The 17,321-nt window shown below is 40.5% G+C and overlaps 1 protein-coding gene across 13 annotated transcripts in view; it reads left to right on the forward strand.

The window, feature by feature from the left end:
• Nucleotides 1-17,321, forward strand: part of LOC123775001 (putative divalent cation/proton antiporter TMEM165) — a 55,098-nt gene that overhangs the window by 20,264 nt on the left and 17,513 nt on the right. For 5 of the 13 annotated variants that reach the window (XM_069318985.1, XM_069318986.1, XM_069318987.1 and 2 more), the window contains 2 exons: nt 6,870-6,905; nt 13,254-13,289. The exons of 4 other annotated variants lie outside the window; for them this stretch is intronic. In XM_069318985.1, the coding sequence (XP_069175086.1) occupies nt 6,870-6,905; nt 13,254-13,289 (72 nt within the window). The remainder of the gene's footprint in view (nt 1-6,869; nt 6,906-13,253; nt 13,290-17,321) is intronic. 4 more of the 13 variants (XM_045769709.2, XM_045769710.2, XM_045769711.2 and 1 more) reach the window with 1 other exon arrangement.

Here is a 17,321-nt window from a genome sequence, read left to right on the forward strand (position 1 = left end):
TCCCACTACCACTACAAACCAGTAGCTGCTGCTCCAACTTTTGTAACAGCCTTTTGTGAGGTACTGTGTCAAAGGCTTTCTGACAGTCCAAGAAAATGCAGTCTGCCCACCCTTATCTTTCCTGCCTAATTTGTGTTGCTTGGTCATAGAATTCTATTAGGCCTGTGAGGCACGATTTACCATCTCTGAACCCATGCTGGTGGTTTGTTACAAAGCTGTTTCCCTCCAGATGCTCTATGAGCCTTTTCCTCACAATCTTCTCCATCACCTTGCATGGTATACAAGTTAGGGAAACTGGCCTGTAGTTCAGTGCCTCTTGCCTGTCACCCTTTTTGTAAATTGGGACTACATTAGCTGTCTTCCAGCTTTCCGGAAGGTCTCCCGTTTCCAGAGACCTGTTATACACCATAGAGAGTGGCACACACTTAGTGCTTCTACAGCTTCTTTTAGAATCCACGATGAGATTCTGTCAGGCCCAACAGCCTTTGACACATTCAGCTTCAACAGATTCCTTTTGACCTCATCACTGGTGAGGTAAATTTCCTCCAAAGGTTGCACGGTTTGCCTCCTCATTTAGTGCAGGGACCTCTCCTTGTACTATTGTGAAGACCTCCTGGAATCTCTTGTTGAGTTCTTCACCTCTTCACCTCTTTGTCGTTCACACACCTAGATAAGGGAGTATCTAAGATGGAGGACTTGGAGTGAGTGAGCGAGTGAGTGAGTACATGAGTGAGTGAGAGTACTTATTTTATGCAGTGCAACCAAGGTGTTAAAACTGCATTTACATATGTTGATAGACTGTTTCCATTATTTGCCCAGGGCAGTAGAGCTTGATGGTCTTGGTCCATACACTACTGTTTATAGAAAGGAAGATAGGAATTAATAGAACTGTACTGTAATAGATGAATTTATTTCTTTTTGACAACACCTCTGCCAATTTGGATTTTGTACAGTGTGCTGGTGCATTTATATAACAGTCAGTAGCTCTTCTGATAAACAAAATGTGACAGATATTAAGGCAAATTAAAAATTCAGGCAGGACTGAAGAACTTCAAAACTACCAAATAAAATATTACCCAAGATATTTATGAATTCTTTTAACTATTACTGCTTTGTATTAAATAACATAGCAACATTGTGTACTTTTGGGAAATAATACTTAATAAACTACTAATACTTAAACCAATTTTGCTCGAGTATATCGAGTTTAAACAATACTAATACACTGTACCTGTTCTTTGTTAAATTATTTTACCATACATGCATTAGTTTGGCACAATGTATTCATACAGTCTTCCAGGCTTGGTGCATTTTGATAATTACTTATGGTAATCAAGTTAGGGGAAACTGGCCTAAGTGTAGTTCAGTGCCTCTTGCCCGTCACCTTTTTTTGTATATTGGGACTACATTATTAAGCGTTTCTAAATTGATTATATAGTACATGATTTGCCTATATATAAAGCATGATGGAAGTAGTATAGAGTTCACAAAAAGATGTTTGTCTGTGGTTGGGTTACAACTGTTGACATATGTCCAGTTAGCCATGCTCTCTAGTTATCTAGTTCTTTTTTTATATAACATAAAGTATTATGAAGTATGATGGGCTTTTGGCAGCATTTCTTTGCTTGAGTTTGTATGTCCTATTCACACCTTTATCTTGCCTTTCTATCTCTCTCATATTTGGCCTCCAAGAATTGGACATCACCAGCATTATACTGTATATTGTTTACCAAAAAAAAAAAAAAAAAAAAAATTCCGGTGAGCCAACTGCATGGGTGGCTCGCCAGTGTGGGGGGGTTCTGGGGCTCCCTCTTCCCCCTCCCAGGGAGGGGGGAGCTGCGCAGACATGTGGTGCGGCTTGTGTGATGTCATACTTGTTTGCTCGTTTTCAATTGGGGAGTTCTGTCCACTCATTTGTCCATTTTCGTTGTTTTTAACCAGAATAGGGGTTTGTTTTGTGGTGCTTACCTTTCTGGGTGACTGTCCCGGTCGATGGCAGATATGGAATACTCCAAAATCACATTTGCATTCTATGGGCCATTGCTCCTTGTGCCTCTCTGAGGGGGGCCAGGTTCTGGCTTGTGGTCCCCAGTAGGCCTAGAACTCCATCTACATCGACTGAAGCCAAACGTTAGGATTATCCCTATCAGCCTGGATAGCTCCGGGGAGCCTCTGGGACTCACCCAGAAAATTGTGTTTCATTACATTCAACACTGGTTTTTTGTTTAAATTTGGTGCCTATTTTCAAATGCCATATTGAATTTTTTTTTTTTTACAGTAAACTATACTGAAAGCCTATATTCTAAATCTAAGAAAATGAAGATCATATGCTATTCTGAGAGCATAATAACACCAAATGAACAATAGGTGATATTTTATACTTTTTCAGCTGATTTTAAAATCTGAAGTTTTCAATATTCAATTTTAGAATTATTCTTTATTTTCTTGTTTTTCAAGTTACATTGGTGATCATTTAGATAAAGTTGGAGCACTTGCTAGTAGATTATGCACAAAATATTTGAAAGTGTTTGATCAAGTTTGAGAAACTGTGTTCCATGTCCATACATACATATATGTATGTATTGCAGCATTTAAGGGTTAATTGCTTTCATAAAATAAAGCCACATCTATAGTGAGCTTTAAATGCAACTATTAGCAGAAATCTAATAAAATAATTCTTTATTACTAATACTTAAAGTGATTAGGATACAAGTGGAAGAAAAATGTTTAGTTTGACCTTAGCATCAGTGTAATGGAGAGAACCACCGGTTCTCTAATGTGACATGTACTGTATCCAACTCCTTAATCATATTCTCATGTGTTAGGAGTTTACAAACCAGAAGAGGGAGTATGGCTTGCATAATAAAACATTGGGAATAATACACAGTAGTGAATAATAATCACATTAGTTACTACTTAGTGTTTATTTAAATACTTCTTCTAGTGCTGAATAACCTGAGATTTTGAGCTTAAATTCCATTGACTCAGTTGGTCAGTCAAACTGTGTTGTGTACATTGAAAGCTCTTCACAACTGTGGGCATTACTGAAACAACTGATGTTTCAGTAATGCCCACAAATTTATTTTAAATCTGAGGGATGCACACTAATCGGGTGTGGTGTGCTGTTATTCCGTAAAACATGTCGGTACATTCAGCTAGCATTTGTATTGGGTTAATCTTTTGCATCAGATCTTCAACTCCTTTGGATATACATTAGTGTACATGTTCCTTATCCTGCTGTGTATTGCATTGTAGTGGGAGTCTTGATTTTATTTTGATGTGTTTATAACCATTTTATAACACAATCTCTCTGTAGTGGCAAGGATTGTGAACTCTGGCAACTCTAGAGAGTGGTCAAATGTGGCTTGTAATGTCGGGTTTTTCATCCTCTAGGGATAAGCTCTGTGGTCTTGTTAAGTCTCTGGCTTAGTTCTTCCTGTTGGGTCTTAAAGACTAAAAGTTTGTAAACTTTACAGGAATAAGAGTTTGTAAACCAATTGTTTGCAATGTTTGTGACCTTATTGCTAGGTTTGCTGATAGCTAACTGAGAATTTTATCAGTAAGCTATACTAGTGGTTTACATTGAGTTTCAGGTGCATATTGTTACAATAGACATTACAAAATGGTATTAGTTTTAGAGGAAATTTTTCTTCCATCATTGCCCAAAATGGCTAGTTTTTTCCAGATATTGTAATATAACAGCATCACTCTATTTAGATAAATTTTGCATTGTTTTCTCATTTTTTGGGTTATGTTGGCTGCTGAATTCTGTAGTTAAAACAGTCTTTAGAGGTAAAAAAAAAGAGGAGGAGGGAAATGTATGTAAATGGAAGAAAGAAGTATGAAAATTTAAACCCCAGGGAACTGTAAGAGACAATGAGGTAGAGGAGCCATTTGTAAGCTAATTTAGGGAAGATTGCAGGAGTGCGTGGAACAAGCGGGAAGTGTTGAAAGGTGGCATTGGTGACGTAGTTATGGATTGGTTGCACAAGACATGTGAGCCTGTCTGTAGAATAAGAAAAGTACAAAGATGACTTGACAAAAGTATTAGTAGCAAAATAATTATCTAAAATTATTAGGATGGGTCTATCAATGTTTGAAATGAATTTGCTAAGGCTTGTGCCATACCCCTAGTTTATTCACTGGAAATATCCATACCCAAGGCAAAAAATTTAGGGTGATCATGTAGCAAGGTTGACCCAACTCAAGCAGTGTAGGAAAGGGTAAAGATAACGTTATTTAAGAGAATATACTGTAGGTGCGAGCTAAAAAATAAGTGAGTTCTATACCGTGTGTGGTGGAGTTGATGGTAAATGCTGGAGAGAGTACAGTGAATGTTTTTGTAAGGCCTAGTCAGTGACCGGGCCACGGGGGATGTTGATCTTTGGGGCTAACTCAAGGTTGAAGTGTTAAATGTTTCTGTCCGTTGTTTTGATGACAAAGTGAAGGACATGAATGATATGAGTGACCAAGTATTAGTACAGGCCAAGATTAAATGTTAGGAATGGTAGTGTGCAAGTATGGGGTAATACAAATGTAGAATATTGCACAGGTGAATGACAAGAAACAGATTATGGACAAAATATTCTGACAGTATAATTCCAACCATGACATATGGAAGGGGAACATGGACATAAAAGAGACACATAAAATTCAGGATAGAAAGGTTGAAAGGAGAGTTGATGATATGAGATGGAAGAGATGTGAAGTGTGTGGTCGTAAAGTTAGTACTCTTGCCATGATTCGAATGTTTGGAGAAGATTCATAAGACTTGTATAGAAAATGTATGAGAATGAAGTACATACAGGAGTTAGGAGCAACCATTACAGAACAACTATTACATAGCTATAGGGTAATTAATTCCAAAAAGAGATTAGATTTGCCTAACAGCTGAGTGGACAGCGCTTTGGATTTGTAGTCCTGAGGTTCCATGTTCGAATCCCGTGGAGTTGGAGACAAATGGGCAAAATGTTTCTTTCACCCTGATGCCCCTGTTACCTAGTAGTAAATAGGTACCTGGGAGTTAGACAGCTTCTATGGGCTGCTTCCTGGGGGGGTGTGTAACAAAAAGGAGGCCTGGTTGAGGACTGGGCCGCTGGGACGCTAAGCCCCGAAATCATCTCAAGATAACCTCAGGATAGCCTTAAAATTTACTATGAGAAAACCATATCATTAATGTGGATGTCAGGGTTCACAAGAGTAACGTATTTTTGAGGAATTGGCAGAATTCTGCTTTAATGGTGTTTTGATAGCTTATCAAGGTATTTGTTTTGAGTTTGTAGCTCATTTCATTGTTATGTTGTGTACAGCTTTTAAAGTCGATTTTTGTCAAGATTACACCAAAGCATACGAACTTCTGCCTCAAAGTTAAGAAGTTGCTTTCACATGATTTCTAAAACTCATTCTACCGGTAATTCTATTAGATATTTTGATGCTGGCTATCCCCCCTCCCCCCTTCCCCAAAGCTTTTTCCATGTAATATAGGTGTGCAGTATCATATTATCTATGGGGAGGAAGATGTATTATTTTCACTGTACCAAACCTTACTTCTAGTGTTCCACCAGTAAGTACCATTCAACCAAGGTTACGAGGAACTGATTTTGACCTGGAAATGTAATCTCAGTTCCCTGATTATTAATAAATCATCTTTACTTCCTGAAGTGGCTTGGTATGGGGATAAGATTTGTTATGAAAGTATCTGCTACTGGGTAGATCTGTATCATAATCTTGAAGATGAGCAAGTTCAGGGATGAGATAAGGTTAATTAAGGGATGGCTTGAAAAATAAAACAGATTTGGAATGGTATAAATATGGTATTCCCTTGTTAGTGAGAATACCATAATAGCAGGACCAAAGAGCTGAAGCTCAACTCCCACAAGCACAACTAGGTGGGTGCAGGATGCCCATTGCATGGCTTGTCAAAGTGCAACTAATGCTTCCATGCTGTTGCCTGTTGGGTTACTCCCTACACTTGACACTGTTTAACCAATTTTCTGATGCTATTTTCTTTTTCTTTTCATGCTGGGTGTATTGTACCATCATACTTCATATTGTAGACTTATTTTGAGGAAAACAAGCAGGTAGCTTTGTGTTTGGTAATCTTATTTGAATTGATAATTAATACAGTACTTTAAACAAAGTGAAATCTTATAATTTGTATATTACTTTGAATTTTGAAAATTATTAACAGACTATAAGGTCTTATGAAAAGAAATATAGATGCAGTTTAATCTCATTAAGATTGTTGTTTCAGCATTCTACTCAAATATATACTGGTAGTGAATGATGAGTGATGCTTAATATAGCTGTTTTGTGGCTGTTGACAGGAGAGCACTTTGGAAATGGCTTGAGAGTAGAATCTTTATTTTAGTGCTAAAAGCATAGATGGTCTAAGACACCATAAATTCATTTGAATTTATGGTTGGACTAATATTTTGGTTAGTATTATCCTGTTTGTATACATTATTCCAAAATATGGTATCATAGCTAATGGACACCTGCTAGTAGACATATTTTGTCTAAATATTAATTTATAAACCTTAATCTATTGTTAAAATTTATGTACCAAAGAACAAATCTCTTGCTATTTTGCCACTGAGGGATATTGAGAGCCTTGGCTGATGTTAATGCATAAATCGTATATTTGTCTTGACTTTGGCATCCATTTGCTTATTAATTGTAATGAATTGTCCTATGTTTAACTTTGTTTTAAAAGCTTTCCTTGATTTTTATTACATTTCATCTCTGAAATTTGTTTCCAATGTCGTCTTTGAATACACAGTACTGTACTTCTGTCTGAAATTTTTAACCAATGTTCCTTCATGCTTTAGTTGTTTTTCTAAAAAAAAATTCTTTCCTCGTTTCCTCAGTATACACCGGAATCTAGAGATGATGGTGAAGCAGCGGTAAGTTCACTATTGTTAAGTGAGAAGTGTTATACTGTACTAAATTGCAGTATTGTACTAATATATTGCATAGCATTTTGTATGAATAAATAAGGTTTCTGTAGGGTTAAACTCATTAACAAATTCTCTTAAACTCTCATTTCTGGAGGGAGCCTCTTTAGCTTCCCTGAGCTATCCAGGCTGATACGAATGTATCAAGTGAATGAAGATTTTAGGCCTACCGAGGACCATGAGCCAGAACCTGGCCCCCCTCAAGAGGCACGAGGAGCAATGGCCTATAGAAACCCCCTGTGTGGTTGGAAGCATTGTGTCTGTCATCAACCAGGCCAGGCACCCAGAAAGGTAGGCTCCCCAAAACAAACCCTATCTGGTTAAAATATTGCTACTGAAAGCCAAACTGTTGGACAGAACTCCCCAAACGAAAAAACGAGCATGATGTCGCAGTCACCACCTCGCCGTTGTCTGCATCCTCCCCGGGAGGGGGGAAGGAGAAGCCCCAGAATCCTGTACTGGCTATCCATACCTTCAATTCTGTGGCTGATGTGAGACCTGGCAGTCGTGCGACTCTGGCTTAAGACCGTCTCATGGGGTGCAGGAGGCCATTGCGCCGTACCTCCTGCGTTACCCGGATTACACCTCGATAATGGATCTTGCCTCTTTTGAGTTTGGTTCTTCTTTTCCTTACTGGGTGTTATGAGGTTCTGGAGTCGTCCTAGTTGGCAGACTGGCATATCTTTTCGTTGGGGTGTGGCATACGTTCTGTCAGTTCCACACGCTTGAGTGGCGAGAAGCCCCTACGGTTGTTCAGGTTTACCTCGGGGGCGAGTTTGAGTGCCTCAATGTGTGTTTGTTCGCCCCTGCCCTCCCTCGGGTTGTCTGCCTGGCACAGCTTCACTTGCAGGTTCCCTCCCTTTTGGCTGCCCTGGTTGCTGAGGAATTGCTCGCCCGTGGCCATTTTGGCTTTGGTCTTGCTTTTCTTTTCCCTTATTGAGCTGTCTTTGGAGTGGCTTGAGGAAGACGTAGAGGTGCTCGGGGCCAATCCGGGGTCTGGTGAGCTGGTCTCAGCTGTGTGGGCATCAGCTGCTTTGTTGCAGCTGTTTGCGCCAATCCTGCAGGAGGCTGTGTGTCTATTCTTTGCTTCTCGTCTCGCGTGCCCAGTCCTTGGAATCCGCTTGGGCTTGGGCCCTGGCTCTTAGGTTCTCTACGCCTTTACGTCCTTTGCTGTTTGCAGAGTCTGCAGGGTGCAGTATCTGCAGGTGGCTTCTTCCAGTTGTCATCTCATGTCGGACTTGTTGGTTCTCTGGGGGGTTCATGGGGGGGGGGGGGTCTTCCCTCAAGGGTTGTGCCAGGGCTTGGAGTTCCTTTCATCGTAGTAGGCTTGTGGTGCCAGTTTCAGAGCCGGCACAGCCTTCAGAACTGACGTCGACTGGTTAGAGCATTAATTGCTGTGCTCATAAGTTGACTTCACATAAGAGGCATTGGGTCTTTTGTGGTTCGTCCCATTAACGGGGTGATAGGTGGGGGGGGGATGCTCGTGCTGTTTGCTCATGCCTGGTCCCAACAATTCGTGGGCTGCAGTCCTGCCTTTACCTGTTATTGGGGGCTCCCAGGTCACGTGGTGGTTGCTCGAGGGCTTGTGTGGGTGTCCGAACTTTGCCATGATGGTTTACCCACCGGGCGTGGTTTGTCTTCGTTGGCTGTTCTGGTTTCTTTGGTAATGTTCCTTCCACTTCTCTCTCGATCGCTGGGTTCGGCCTCCGGGTGCCTTATGTCGGTTGCTGTGTTGCCGGCTTCCTCTTTGGGTTTTTCAGGGTTCAGTGCCTTGGCGCCTACCCGATCCCTCGCACAATGAGTTCCATGACATGTCATCTCTTGGCTGGGGCTTTGTGTCCAGTGCTCATCAGGCCGACCAGGGGTGGTGGGGTCCAAACTTCCGTCAGGCCCACAGCACGATGCTGGAGTTCGCGGTCATGTGGATGTCGCTCCAGAGGGTTAAGTTTACTCACAGATCGAAGATCCGGCTAAATTTGGATTGCTCCCCAGTGGTTCATTGCCTGCACTGCGGGTGTTCTATGTGGTCCTTGGCTCTTTTGGGCTTGTTGCTTTGAGTGACTCGGTCTGCTGAGTTCTCAGGGTTTTGCTCTCCTGGGCATTCACTTTCAGGGGGGTTTCCAACGTCCTGGCAGACAGGTTGTTACGGTTCATTCCCCTGTCCACGGAATGGACGGTTGACGCTGTCTCGTTCAATTGACTCTGCCAGACGTTAGGGTTCCCAGAGGTGGACCTCTTCGTGTAAGCGTGGTCAAGGCGTCCCCCTTGTTATGTGGTGCCCTTCCCCGACTGCGAGGCCGTTGGGGTCGATGTCTTCAGGCAGGACTGGTCGAGGTGGGGTTACCTGTACCACTTCTCCCCGGTTCCACTGTTGCTCTAGGCCCTAGCTTGCTTGGAGACTTGCCAAGGGAGAGTAGTCCTCTTGGTTCCTTGGTGGCCAGCCCAGCCTTGGTTTCAGGCGTTGCTTGCTCGGTATCTGAACCAGAGTGTCTTCCTGTGGCTCCGCCTCTTTCAGCAGATCGGCCAGTCCATTATGTAGCTGGTTCGATCTTCTCAGGTCTTCGGGTATATCATCATTTGTGTGGTGAGCAGGTGGCTTCAGTGATGGTGTCCCACCTGTGGGTCTCGTCTCGGTAGCAGTATAAAGTTTCCTGGCAGTCCTTTCATTATTTCTTGTCCCTTCACAGGTTTTCTTCTGTTTCGGATTGGGTTGTCTTGTCCTTTCTGTCTTGATTGTTTCAGGACCGTCATCTCATTCTGAATACTGTCGCCTCGTATCGTGTGGCACTGGCGGAGACGCATCAGCCTGTGTTCGGGGTGGATGTTACTTCTGCCTTGTTCTGCAAGCTGTCTCGTGCATTGTTTAACCTCCGGCCTGCTCATGCGCCGCCTGACCCGTCCTGGACATTGGACCGGGTGCTCTCATTTCTCTTCTCATTGGTTTGTCGTGGCCCCTTCGGTTAAAGATTGTTTTGCGAAGGCTCTTTTTCCTGTTGGCATTAGCTTCTGGGGGTCAGGTTGGGGAGCTTCATGCTCTTCTCCGGCACAGAGGTTTCTGCTCTTTTGGTCCTGGTGGTAGGTTTGTTCGTTTGCAGCTGTCTCCTTTTTTTCTCTGGCGAAGAATGAGAATGCTGCTTTCCGGAGGGTTCCTTGGGTTGTTGATGCTTGGTTGGTTCAGCCGGGGGTGCATCATATGTCGTGTCCGGTTTGGGCTCTTAACCATTACATGTGCGCCATGGTGTCCGTGGCCAGGGACGCGCTTTGGGTTGACTCGGTTTCCCTTCTTCCCTGTTCCAGGGTTCGGGTCTCCCAGGTTGTCTGCAGGGTTATTCAGTCCAGCCAGCCTGCAGTCAATCTTCGTTCCCATGACATTCATAAGTTTGCTGCTTTGGCTGCCGTCTTTGGTAACGTGTCTTGGCACTGACATTCGGGCACTGGGTTTTTGGAGGTCGAACAGGGTCCTGGCTGCTCGCTACTTCGTCAGTGTTCCAGGCCCCTGCAAGTGGTGAACGCTTCCCGGGTAAGTCTCACTTGTTTTATCTTTGGTCAAGTGGCTCCAGGGAGCCGAAGGGGCTCCCTGCAGAAAACCAGTGTTGAATGTAATGAAATGCAATTTTCTGGGTGAGACGCAAAGGCTCCCCGGCAACCCTCCCTCCCTCTGATTGGCGGTTTTCACAGTTTTTTTGACATCCAGCCACAGAACTGAAGGTATGGATAGCCAGCACGGGGGTCTGGAGCTCGCCTTTTCCAGTCCTGGGGAGGAAGGAGCTGCACAGACAATGGTGCGGTGGTCAGTGTGACATCATACTAGTTTGCTCGTTTTTTGTTTGGGGAGTTCTGTCCAACAGTTCGGCTTTCAGTAGCAATATTTTAACCAGATAGGGTTTATTTCGGGATGCCTACCTTTCTGGGTGCCTGACCCTGTTGATAGTAGACATAGAATGCTTCCAACCACATGTGGGTTTCTATCGGCCATTGCTCCTCGTGTCTCTCTGAAGGGGGGCTAGGTTCTGACTGGTGGTCCCCGGTAGGCCTAAGAACTCCATTTGCTTGACTGACGCCAGGGTCTAATACATTCATATCAGTTCACATAGCTCTGGGGAGCCTCCGGGTCTCACCCAGAAACTGGAGTTTCATTACATTAAACGCTGTTTTTTTTTTGTTATGGTGTGGGATATTAACTACTACTGTTGATCACGGTTGCCCTGTTGCATTAGAACTAGAAACACGGCTGCTCATACCATGGATAATTGACTGACTGGCCGCTTAAAAAATTGTTTCTTAACACTTTCGCGCTCCGTGGAAACTCGTGGTTGACAGGGGGATCATGGGCCCTCCGTGCGGGTAAGCGCGCGGTGACACCCAAATGTGTATACTCGTTCCAGCTTTCTCACCTTAATTCTCGTGCTACGTCGCTCGTTTTGGTATCATTGTGTTCGCAATTAAATTCTCTACAGGTGTGTATAAATATAATGTCCAAAAGCCTAGCGTGACTCCCAACAGCAAAGCGTAAAGTCGGCAAAAACGCACAAAATCAGTAACGTGCATTCTCGTTCCATTTTTTTACCTTAATTCTTGTGCTACGTCGCTCGTTTTGGTATCATTGTGTTCGCAATTAAATTCCCTACAGATGTGTATGAATAAAATGTACAAAAGGCTGGAGTGCCTCCCCGCAGAAAAGCCTAAAGTTACCCGTGAACGAGCACCATTTTGTAAATTGCAACCTAATGTTCAACTCGTTCAATTTGATAACATCAAATTTTGTGCTACGTCGCTCGTTTTGGTATCAAATTGTTCGCAATAAAAAGGCGAGTATTTTAAAACTAGTCCCAGAATATTAGAGCAATAACTGGATTTTTAACAAATATTTTAATTCTGGACGCTCATCATCACAAATTTATTTATATCTTTCCAGTGTTCTGACATAAATATTTGTGTTACATCTTTCATTTTGGTATCAAATTGTTCGCAATAAAAAGGCGCGCATTTTAAAACTAGTCCCAAGATAATAGGACAATAAATAGAATTTTAACAAATATTTTAATATTCTAAAACCACTACCAGATTGATCTGATAAAATTTAAATTTTAAAAAAATATTTTAATGAGTGACTCAGTATTGCGTCGTTGGAACACATTCAGTAGAAAAATGAGTGACGAGATAGTCAGTCTGTGGAACGCGAAAGTGTTAATAGTTATCTCCATGGGTTTGTAATGTTAGACCATTGCCATAAATTCAATGAAGCAGGATAGATGTATGTTATGTCTCTAGTATGTATGTTATGTCTCTAGTGGATCACTTACATTTTTACAACAAATAGTAGTCATACAATACATACTGCCATAAATAGTTTAAATGATTGCTGCTGTTGATTTAATCCGAGGACTTATGGATGCCTACTGTACCCATTTTATTTTTTAAAGATTTTCTCATCCTTGTTCATAGGCATAATTTAGATTCCCTTTGATATTGCAGTAAAAAGCAAAGTTTAATAATCTTTACAGTAGTAAAACTTATAATACACTAGCCTGAACTACACAGAGGTTGGAGAGGGTGAGAAGTAGAAGAGCATGGTAGTAGATACAAGACAATAGATAGAATACATGTTTCAGGTTCAACAAAAATGAACCTTGCCTGTTAAGATTACACAGTAAAATGAAGATTGTATATTGTATAATCATCTGCCAAAGGATCTTGTAGGAGAAAGTGGATGACACAGAATTTGGTCATTTAAAGTAATGTATGTATTGTGAGATACTTTATTGACTTGTTGTACAATACAGTAAGCCAGCCTCTGCTCTATACTTGGAGCAGAAGACCCCACATACACTTCACAAGGTTATTGGCATTATAAAAATTCAAATACCTAATAATAAATCACTTATAAGCTGATTTTTTAATTTTTAGAAATAAAATATTGTATTAATACAGGTATCAATAACATTATGGGGAAAATAGTTACATTCCAGAGACATGCAAAAAGTTCACTTTTTCACTACTGTATTTTCTCAATAAAATACCTATCTAAATAATAATAATAAAATAAAAATAGTTCTTTTATCCACAGATAAAGTATGTAATAAAGTGGCATTATGCAAGAATGTAATCTTCAAATCCTTTAAGTTAAAAGATAATTGTGAGGACACTTATGGTGAGACTGTCATACATCTTTAGATATTGCACTCTTAAATGTCTATTGCATAAATCTCGTTCAGTGTTCAGTTCAGGTGCTCTGTTATTTGTGTTTTTATTGTGGGTTATGTCTGTGAACCAGTTTCTATTGCTCATTTCCTCTAGTCCAAACCGGATTCTAAAACCGAAGGTGAAGTAGTGGTGAGTCTGCTCTATTTTGTTACAATTCAGAAAGGGTGTAATAGCATACTTAGCACTGAAATACTGACACATCACAGTAATCAGGGTTGTTTTTGTACTTAATAATTTACAAGGTTTCAAGATATACTGTACATGGGACTCATAAGGTGTGAAATTTTCTAATACAGTACAGCAAAATTAAGATAAATTTTGAATACAGTAGTTAGAGATGAGGTGCAGTGTAGCTTGATAAAACCATTTGCACATTAAGTTTCCACTGCTCATTCTTTAGTACTAGCAGGGTTCTAAAGATGGGGGTGGGAGTCTGTGGCAAATTGTAGTGTTGTGCCAGTATGTTGTGAGCAGCTTCTCTAACAGCTTCATGGCACTGAAATATTAGTGTAGTAGTAACCCTCTTGGGAAGAGCGAAGTATTTCATACACGGAGATGTTTTTAGTTGTATGCACTGTAGAGAATTTTAGCTGTAGCCATTTTTGTTGATGGATATTCCATTTGCATATATTTTGTAGAGGGGATGTTGTGGCAGAAAATATTTTCATGGGGAGATACATGCTGATTGCCAGCAGTGTTTGGGTAGAATAGGGGTATTTGGATGGGACTAGGTGGTGGTTGGTGATCGAAGACAGTTGGCTTCTCTCTTGACTCACAATCAGGGATCCCAGGTTTGATTTCCAGGCAGGACATTATTGATTGGTCATATTTTATTTCACTTATTGCCTTGGTTCACCTAACTGTAAATAAGTTTCCAGGAGTTAAGCAACTGTTGTGGAGTTGCATCTAGGGAAAGGTCAGCAGTTTGATTTGGGGAGGAATTGTGATACAAGACTAAAGTGTATGTATATACACAGGGTTTCTGTTCCCCAATAAAATTAATTATAACTTTTAACATTATAATGCCATATCTTTGTTTATTAACATGTTCTTGTTTGTAGCAAAGTTTTGAAGGTAACATGTTACTATATAGGTATGATTCAGGAATGAGGTAATGCCACCGGTTACCATGCACATAGTGCTCATTTTTGGAGCTGTTACTAGGCACTGGGAATCTTACACGCATCATCTTTTGTTTTCGTTGCTTATGACATTGTCTAAAATTTATTAAATTGGTTTAAGGTTAGCTAGTTTTCATAACAAATGTTTATACAGGTATGATATGTAAAGCTATATATTTTAGATTATCAAGCCTCAAAAAATTAAATGTTCAGTGGTTAAACAATTGGAAACAGACCAGAAGGTTGGCAGCTTCATTTTTGTATAAATTATGCATTTTATGTTAATAATGTTTTAAAGCACACTAACATTATGGTTTGGTAAATTAGTCAGTTGGATATCTTAAACACGTTTTTTTACTTTGGTACTTCTCACATGTTACAAGAAATCTGTAATTTGTGTTGTAGGGATTCAGTCAGTGCAATACTCAGGCTTTATAAATTCAGTCAGTGCAATACTCAGGCTTTATAAATTCAGTCAGTGCAATACTCAGGCTTTATAAATTCAGTCAGTGCAATACTCAGGCTTTATAAAAGCATGAAACTTTTAAACTTATTTTTTTAAAGTGTTACAATTTTTAAGTGCATGTTTATGTGCACAATAGTGTTTGAAGAACATTATCCGAAGTTTTCTATACAGTATGTTAGTATAGCTACCGTAAGTAAATGAACGCTTCTACTGATTTTACATTATTTAATACGTTCGTAATGGCACGCACTACCTGTGATATGTTGCGGGTTTCTCATGTAGCTGTTGGTGCCCACTGGCAGTAAAGACTTGTGAACTGTTTCTAATGTGGCTCTAGCATCTATGTTTATTTCTTTGGATTTGATAATATTACTTTAGCTGTAAGAAAGGGATGTTTCTAGGTGCACCACCTGTGCTCATAATGAATGTACTAGAGTATAAAATAATACAATGACTTCAATATTGTTTCAGATAATTTAAAAGTTAATGGAAAAATGTTAGAGAACAAAAAACAAATTCTTTACTAAAAAAAAAAGTGCCTGACAACAGTCAAACATTGGGAATAGTTTCAAAACTGCCAGAATTTGCTTTAGTGTCAGCCTTCATCATCATTTTCAGGTATTCAAGATCTATAATCATTAGAAAAATCAATTGCATTTATTTAAATCCCAAGTACACCCCCAACCCAGATTTGTCAAAATATGATTCATTTGTGTAATCTGGAGACTTAAGAACATAAGAATAAAGGTAACTGCAGAAGGCCTATTGGCCTATACAAGGTAGCTCCTATCAATAATCACCCAATTCCACTCATATACATGTCCAACCCACACTTGAAATAATCAAGGAACCCCACCTCCACCACATTATGCGGTAATTGGTTCCACAAATCGACAACCCTGTTACCGAACCAGTATTTACTCAGGTCTTTCCTAAACCTAAACTTATCCAATTTATACCCATATTTTTGTGTTCTATCTCGAGTTGATACTTTTTTTAAGCTTCTTCCAACTTTGTTCAGTTGTGGACGTTTGTGGTGTGCATGGTGCAGGCTCATGTGCTTGTCCAGTGTGGAGAACTGAGTTATTCATGACTGTATTTGTTTTTGTGCTTTGGATTTGTCATTGGTTTTCCTCACCATTTCTTATTTCTGCCAAGAACTTATTCACACACTCACAATTCTCTTTGTACTGCTGTCTAAGAAGGAAGGTCTAGTGACCTGATATTGGTTTAGGCCAGTATTTTGCTCTAATGTGCTTTCTCACCATGGTACAACCATACATGGATGAGCAGAACTACAGTATGCAGCTTAGAGCTTGATGGGCATCCCTTCAATTGGGATTCAATTGTCTAGGTTGTATGGCATTTAAATCTTAGGGATGGGAAGTTTCTAAAATCTTCTGCCACCTTGAATATGATACTTTCTTTATGCTTCAAATTTGTTTGTCATATTTTAAATTAAAATTCAAATTCAATTTTTTTATTCTGGAAAAGTACATACATAGATGATGAGTTGCAAATATAACGTTGGATTTATAGATAGAGCTAGTACATACAATACCTGAAACCACTAATACGCATAGCGTTTCGGGCAATTGTAGAGGAAAACAATATTTTAGGACAGTATCCTGTCTTTATCTACTTCCGGCTTTGACTAGGCAGAATTTGATGATTTTCCTAATGTAAAATTGATCTGTGCATAGGAATTTAACCCCTCTCATCTTGAGAATGGTTTTACATCTGCTTTTTGGATTTGATACCAGGTTCATGCTTCTGGATTGTAAGATTTATTTTCCATGGAGGGGTGGCAGCTGTTCTGTCACTTCCAGGTGCTTGAGTGGAAAGGGATCTTTCAGGTCTTCAATGTGGTGTTGGCAGGGAGAACTTGAACTTCATGAGTCAGGCTCTCTGTGTATCAAGAGGTACCCCTTCTGGCAGCCCTGTGTTCAGGTTCCTCCCATCTTTGCAGCAACTAGTTGCAGTGGACTTCATAACATGCATCCACCTAGCATGTGTGAGTAAGTTTTTAGGGCCACTTCTTTAGCAGCATAAAGTGATCAGGTGGATTCCAAAAATATTTTGCATAGTACATACCAGTTTTCTTCTTTTTGTTCCTCTTGTGCTTTTTTTTATTACTGGACTCTTAACTGACCAACGGCTTATATCTTATGTTTTGTAAGGGCTGAACAACCCTTAGTAAGGCTTTCTTAAACATTTGTTCTATCCCCTGTTCTTTTGGAGCCAAGATGGTGTTGGACTTCCCATGTGATCTATGGTACAAGTACACACCTGTGGTTGATTCAGCCACAGGTGTGTGCTTGTGCTTATGACTTGCAGATATTCACTACCCAAGGTAATCTTCTCAGACATCAGAGCTTGTTAGTCTTCCAGAAACATCAATACAATTGCAGCATTGTACTTCCTTTAGATTCTGAGTCTGCACCATCAGTGTGTTGCAGTGTTTGGGTCACTTCTAGATGGCCCTCTCTCTTAGCAATGGTCTGGGTGTTGTGATGTTGGGCTTCCAGAGCTGTTGGATGATTGGTGCCTCTGCAGCTTATTTTAGCCACCATT

This window comes from Procambarus clarkii, chromosome 92 (genome assembly GCF_040958095.1).
Source record: "Procambarus clarkii isolate CNS0578487 chromosome 92, FALCON_Pclarkii_2.0, whole genome shotgun sequence".
NCBI lineage: Eukaryota > Metazoa > Arthropoda > Malacostraca > Decapoda > Cambaridae > Procambarus > Procambarus clarkii.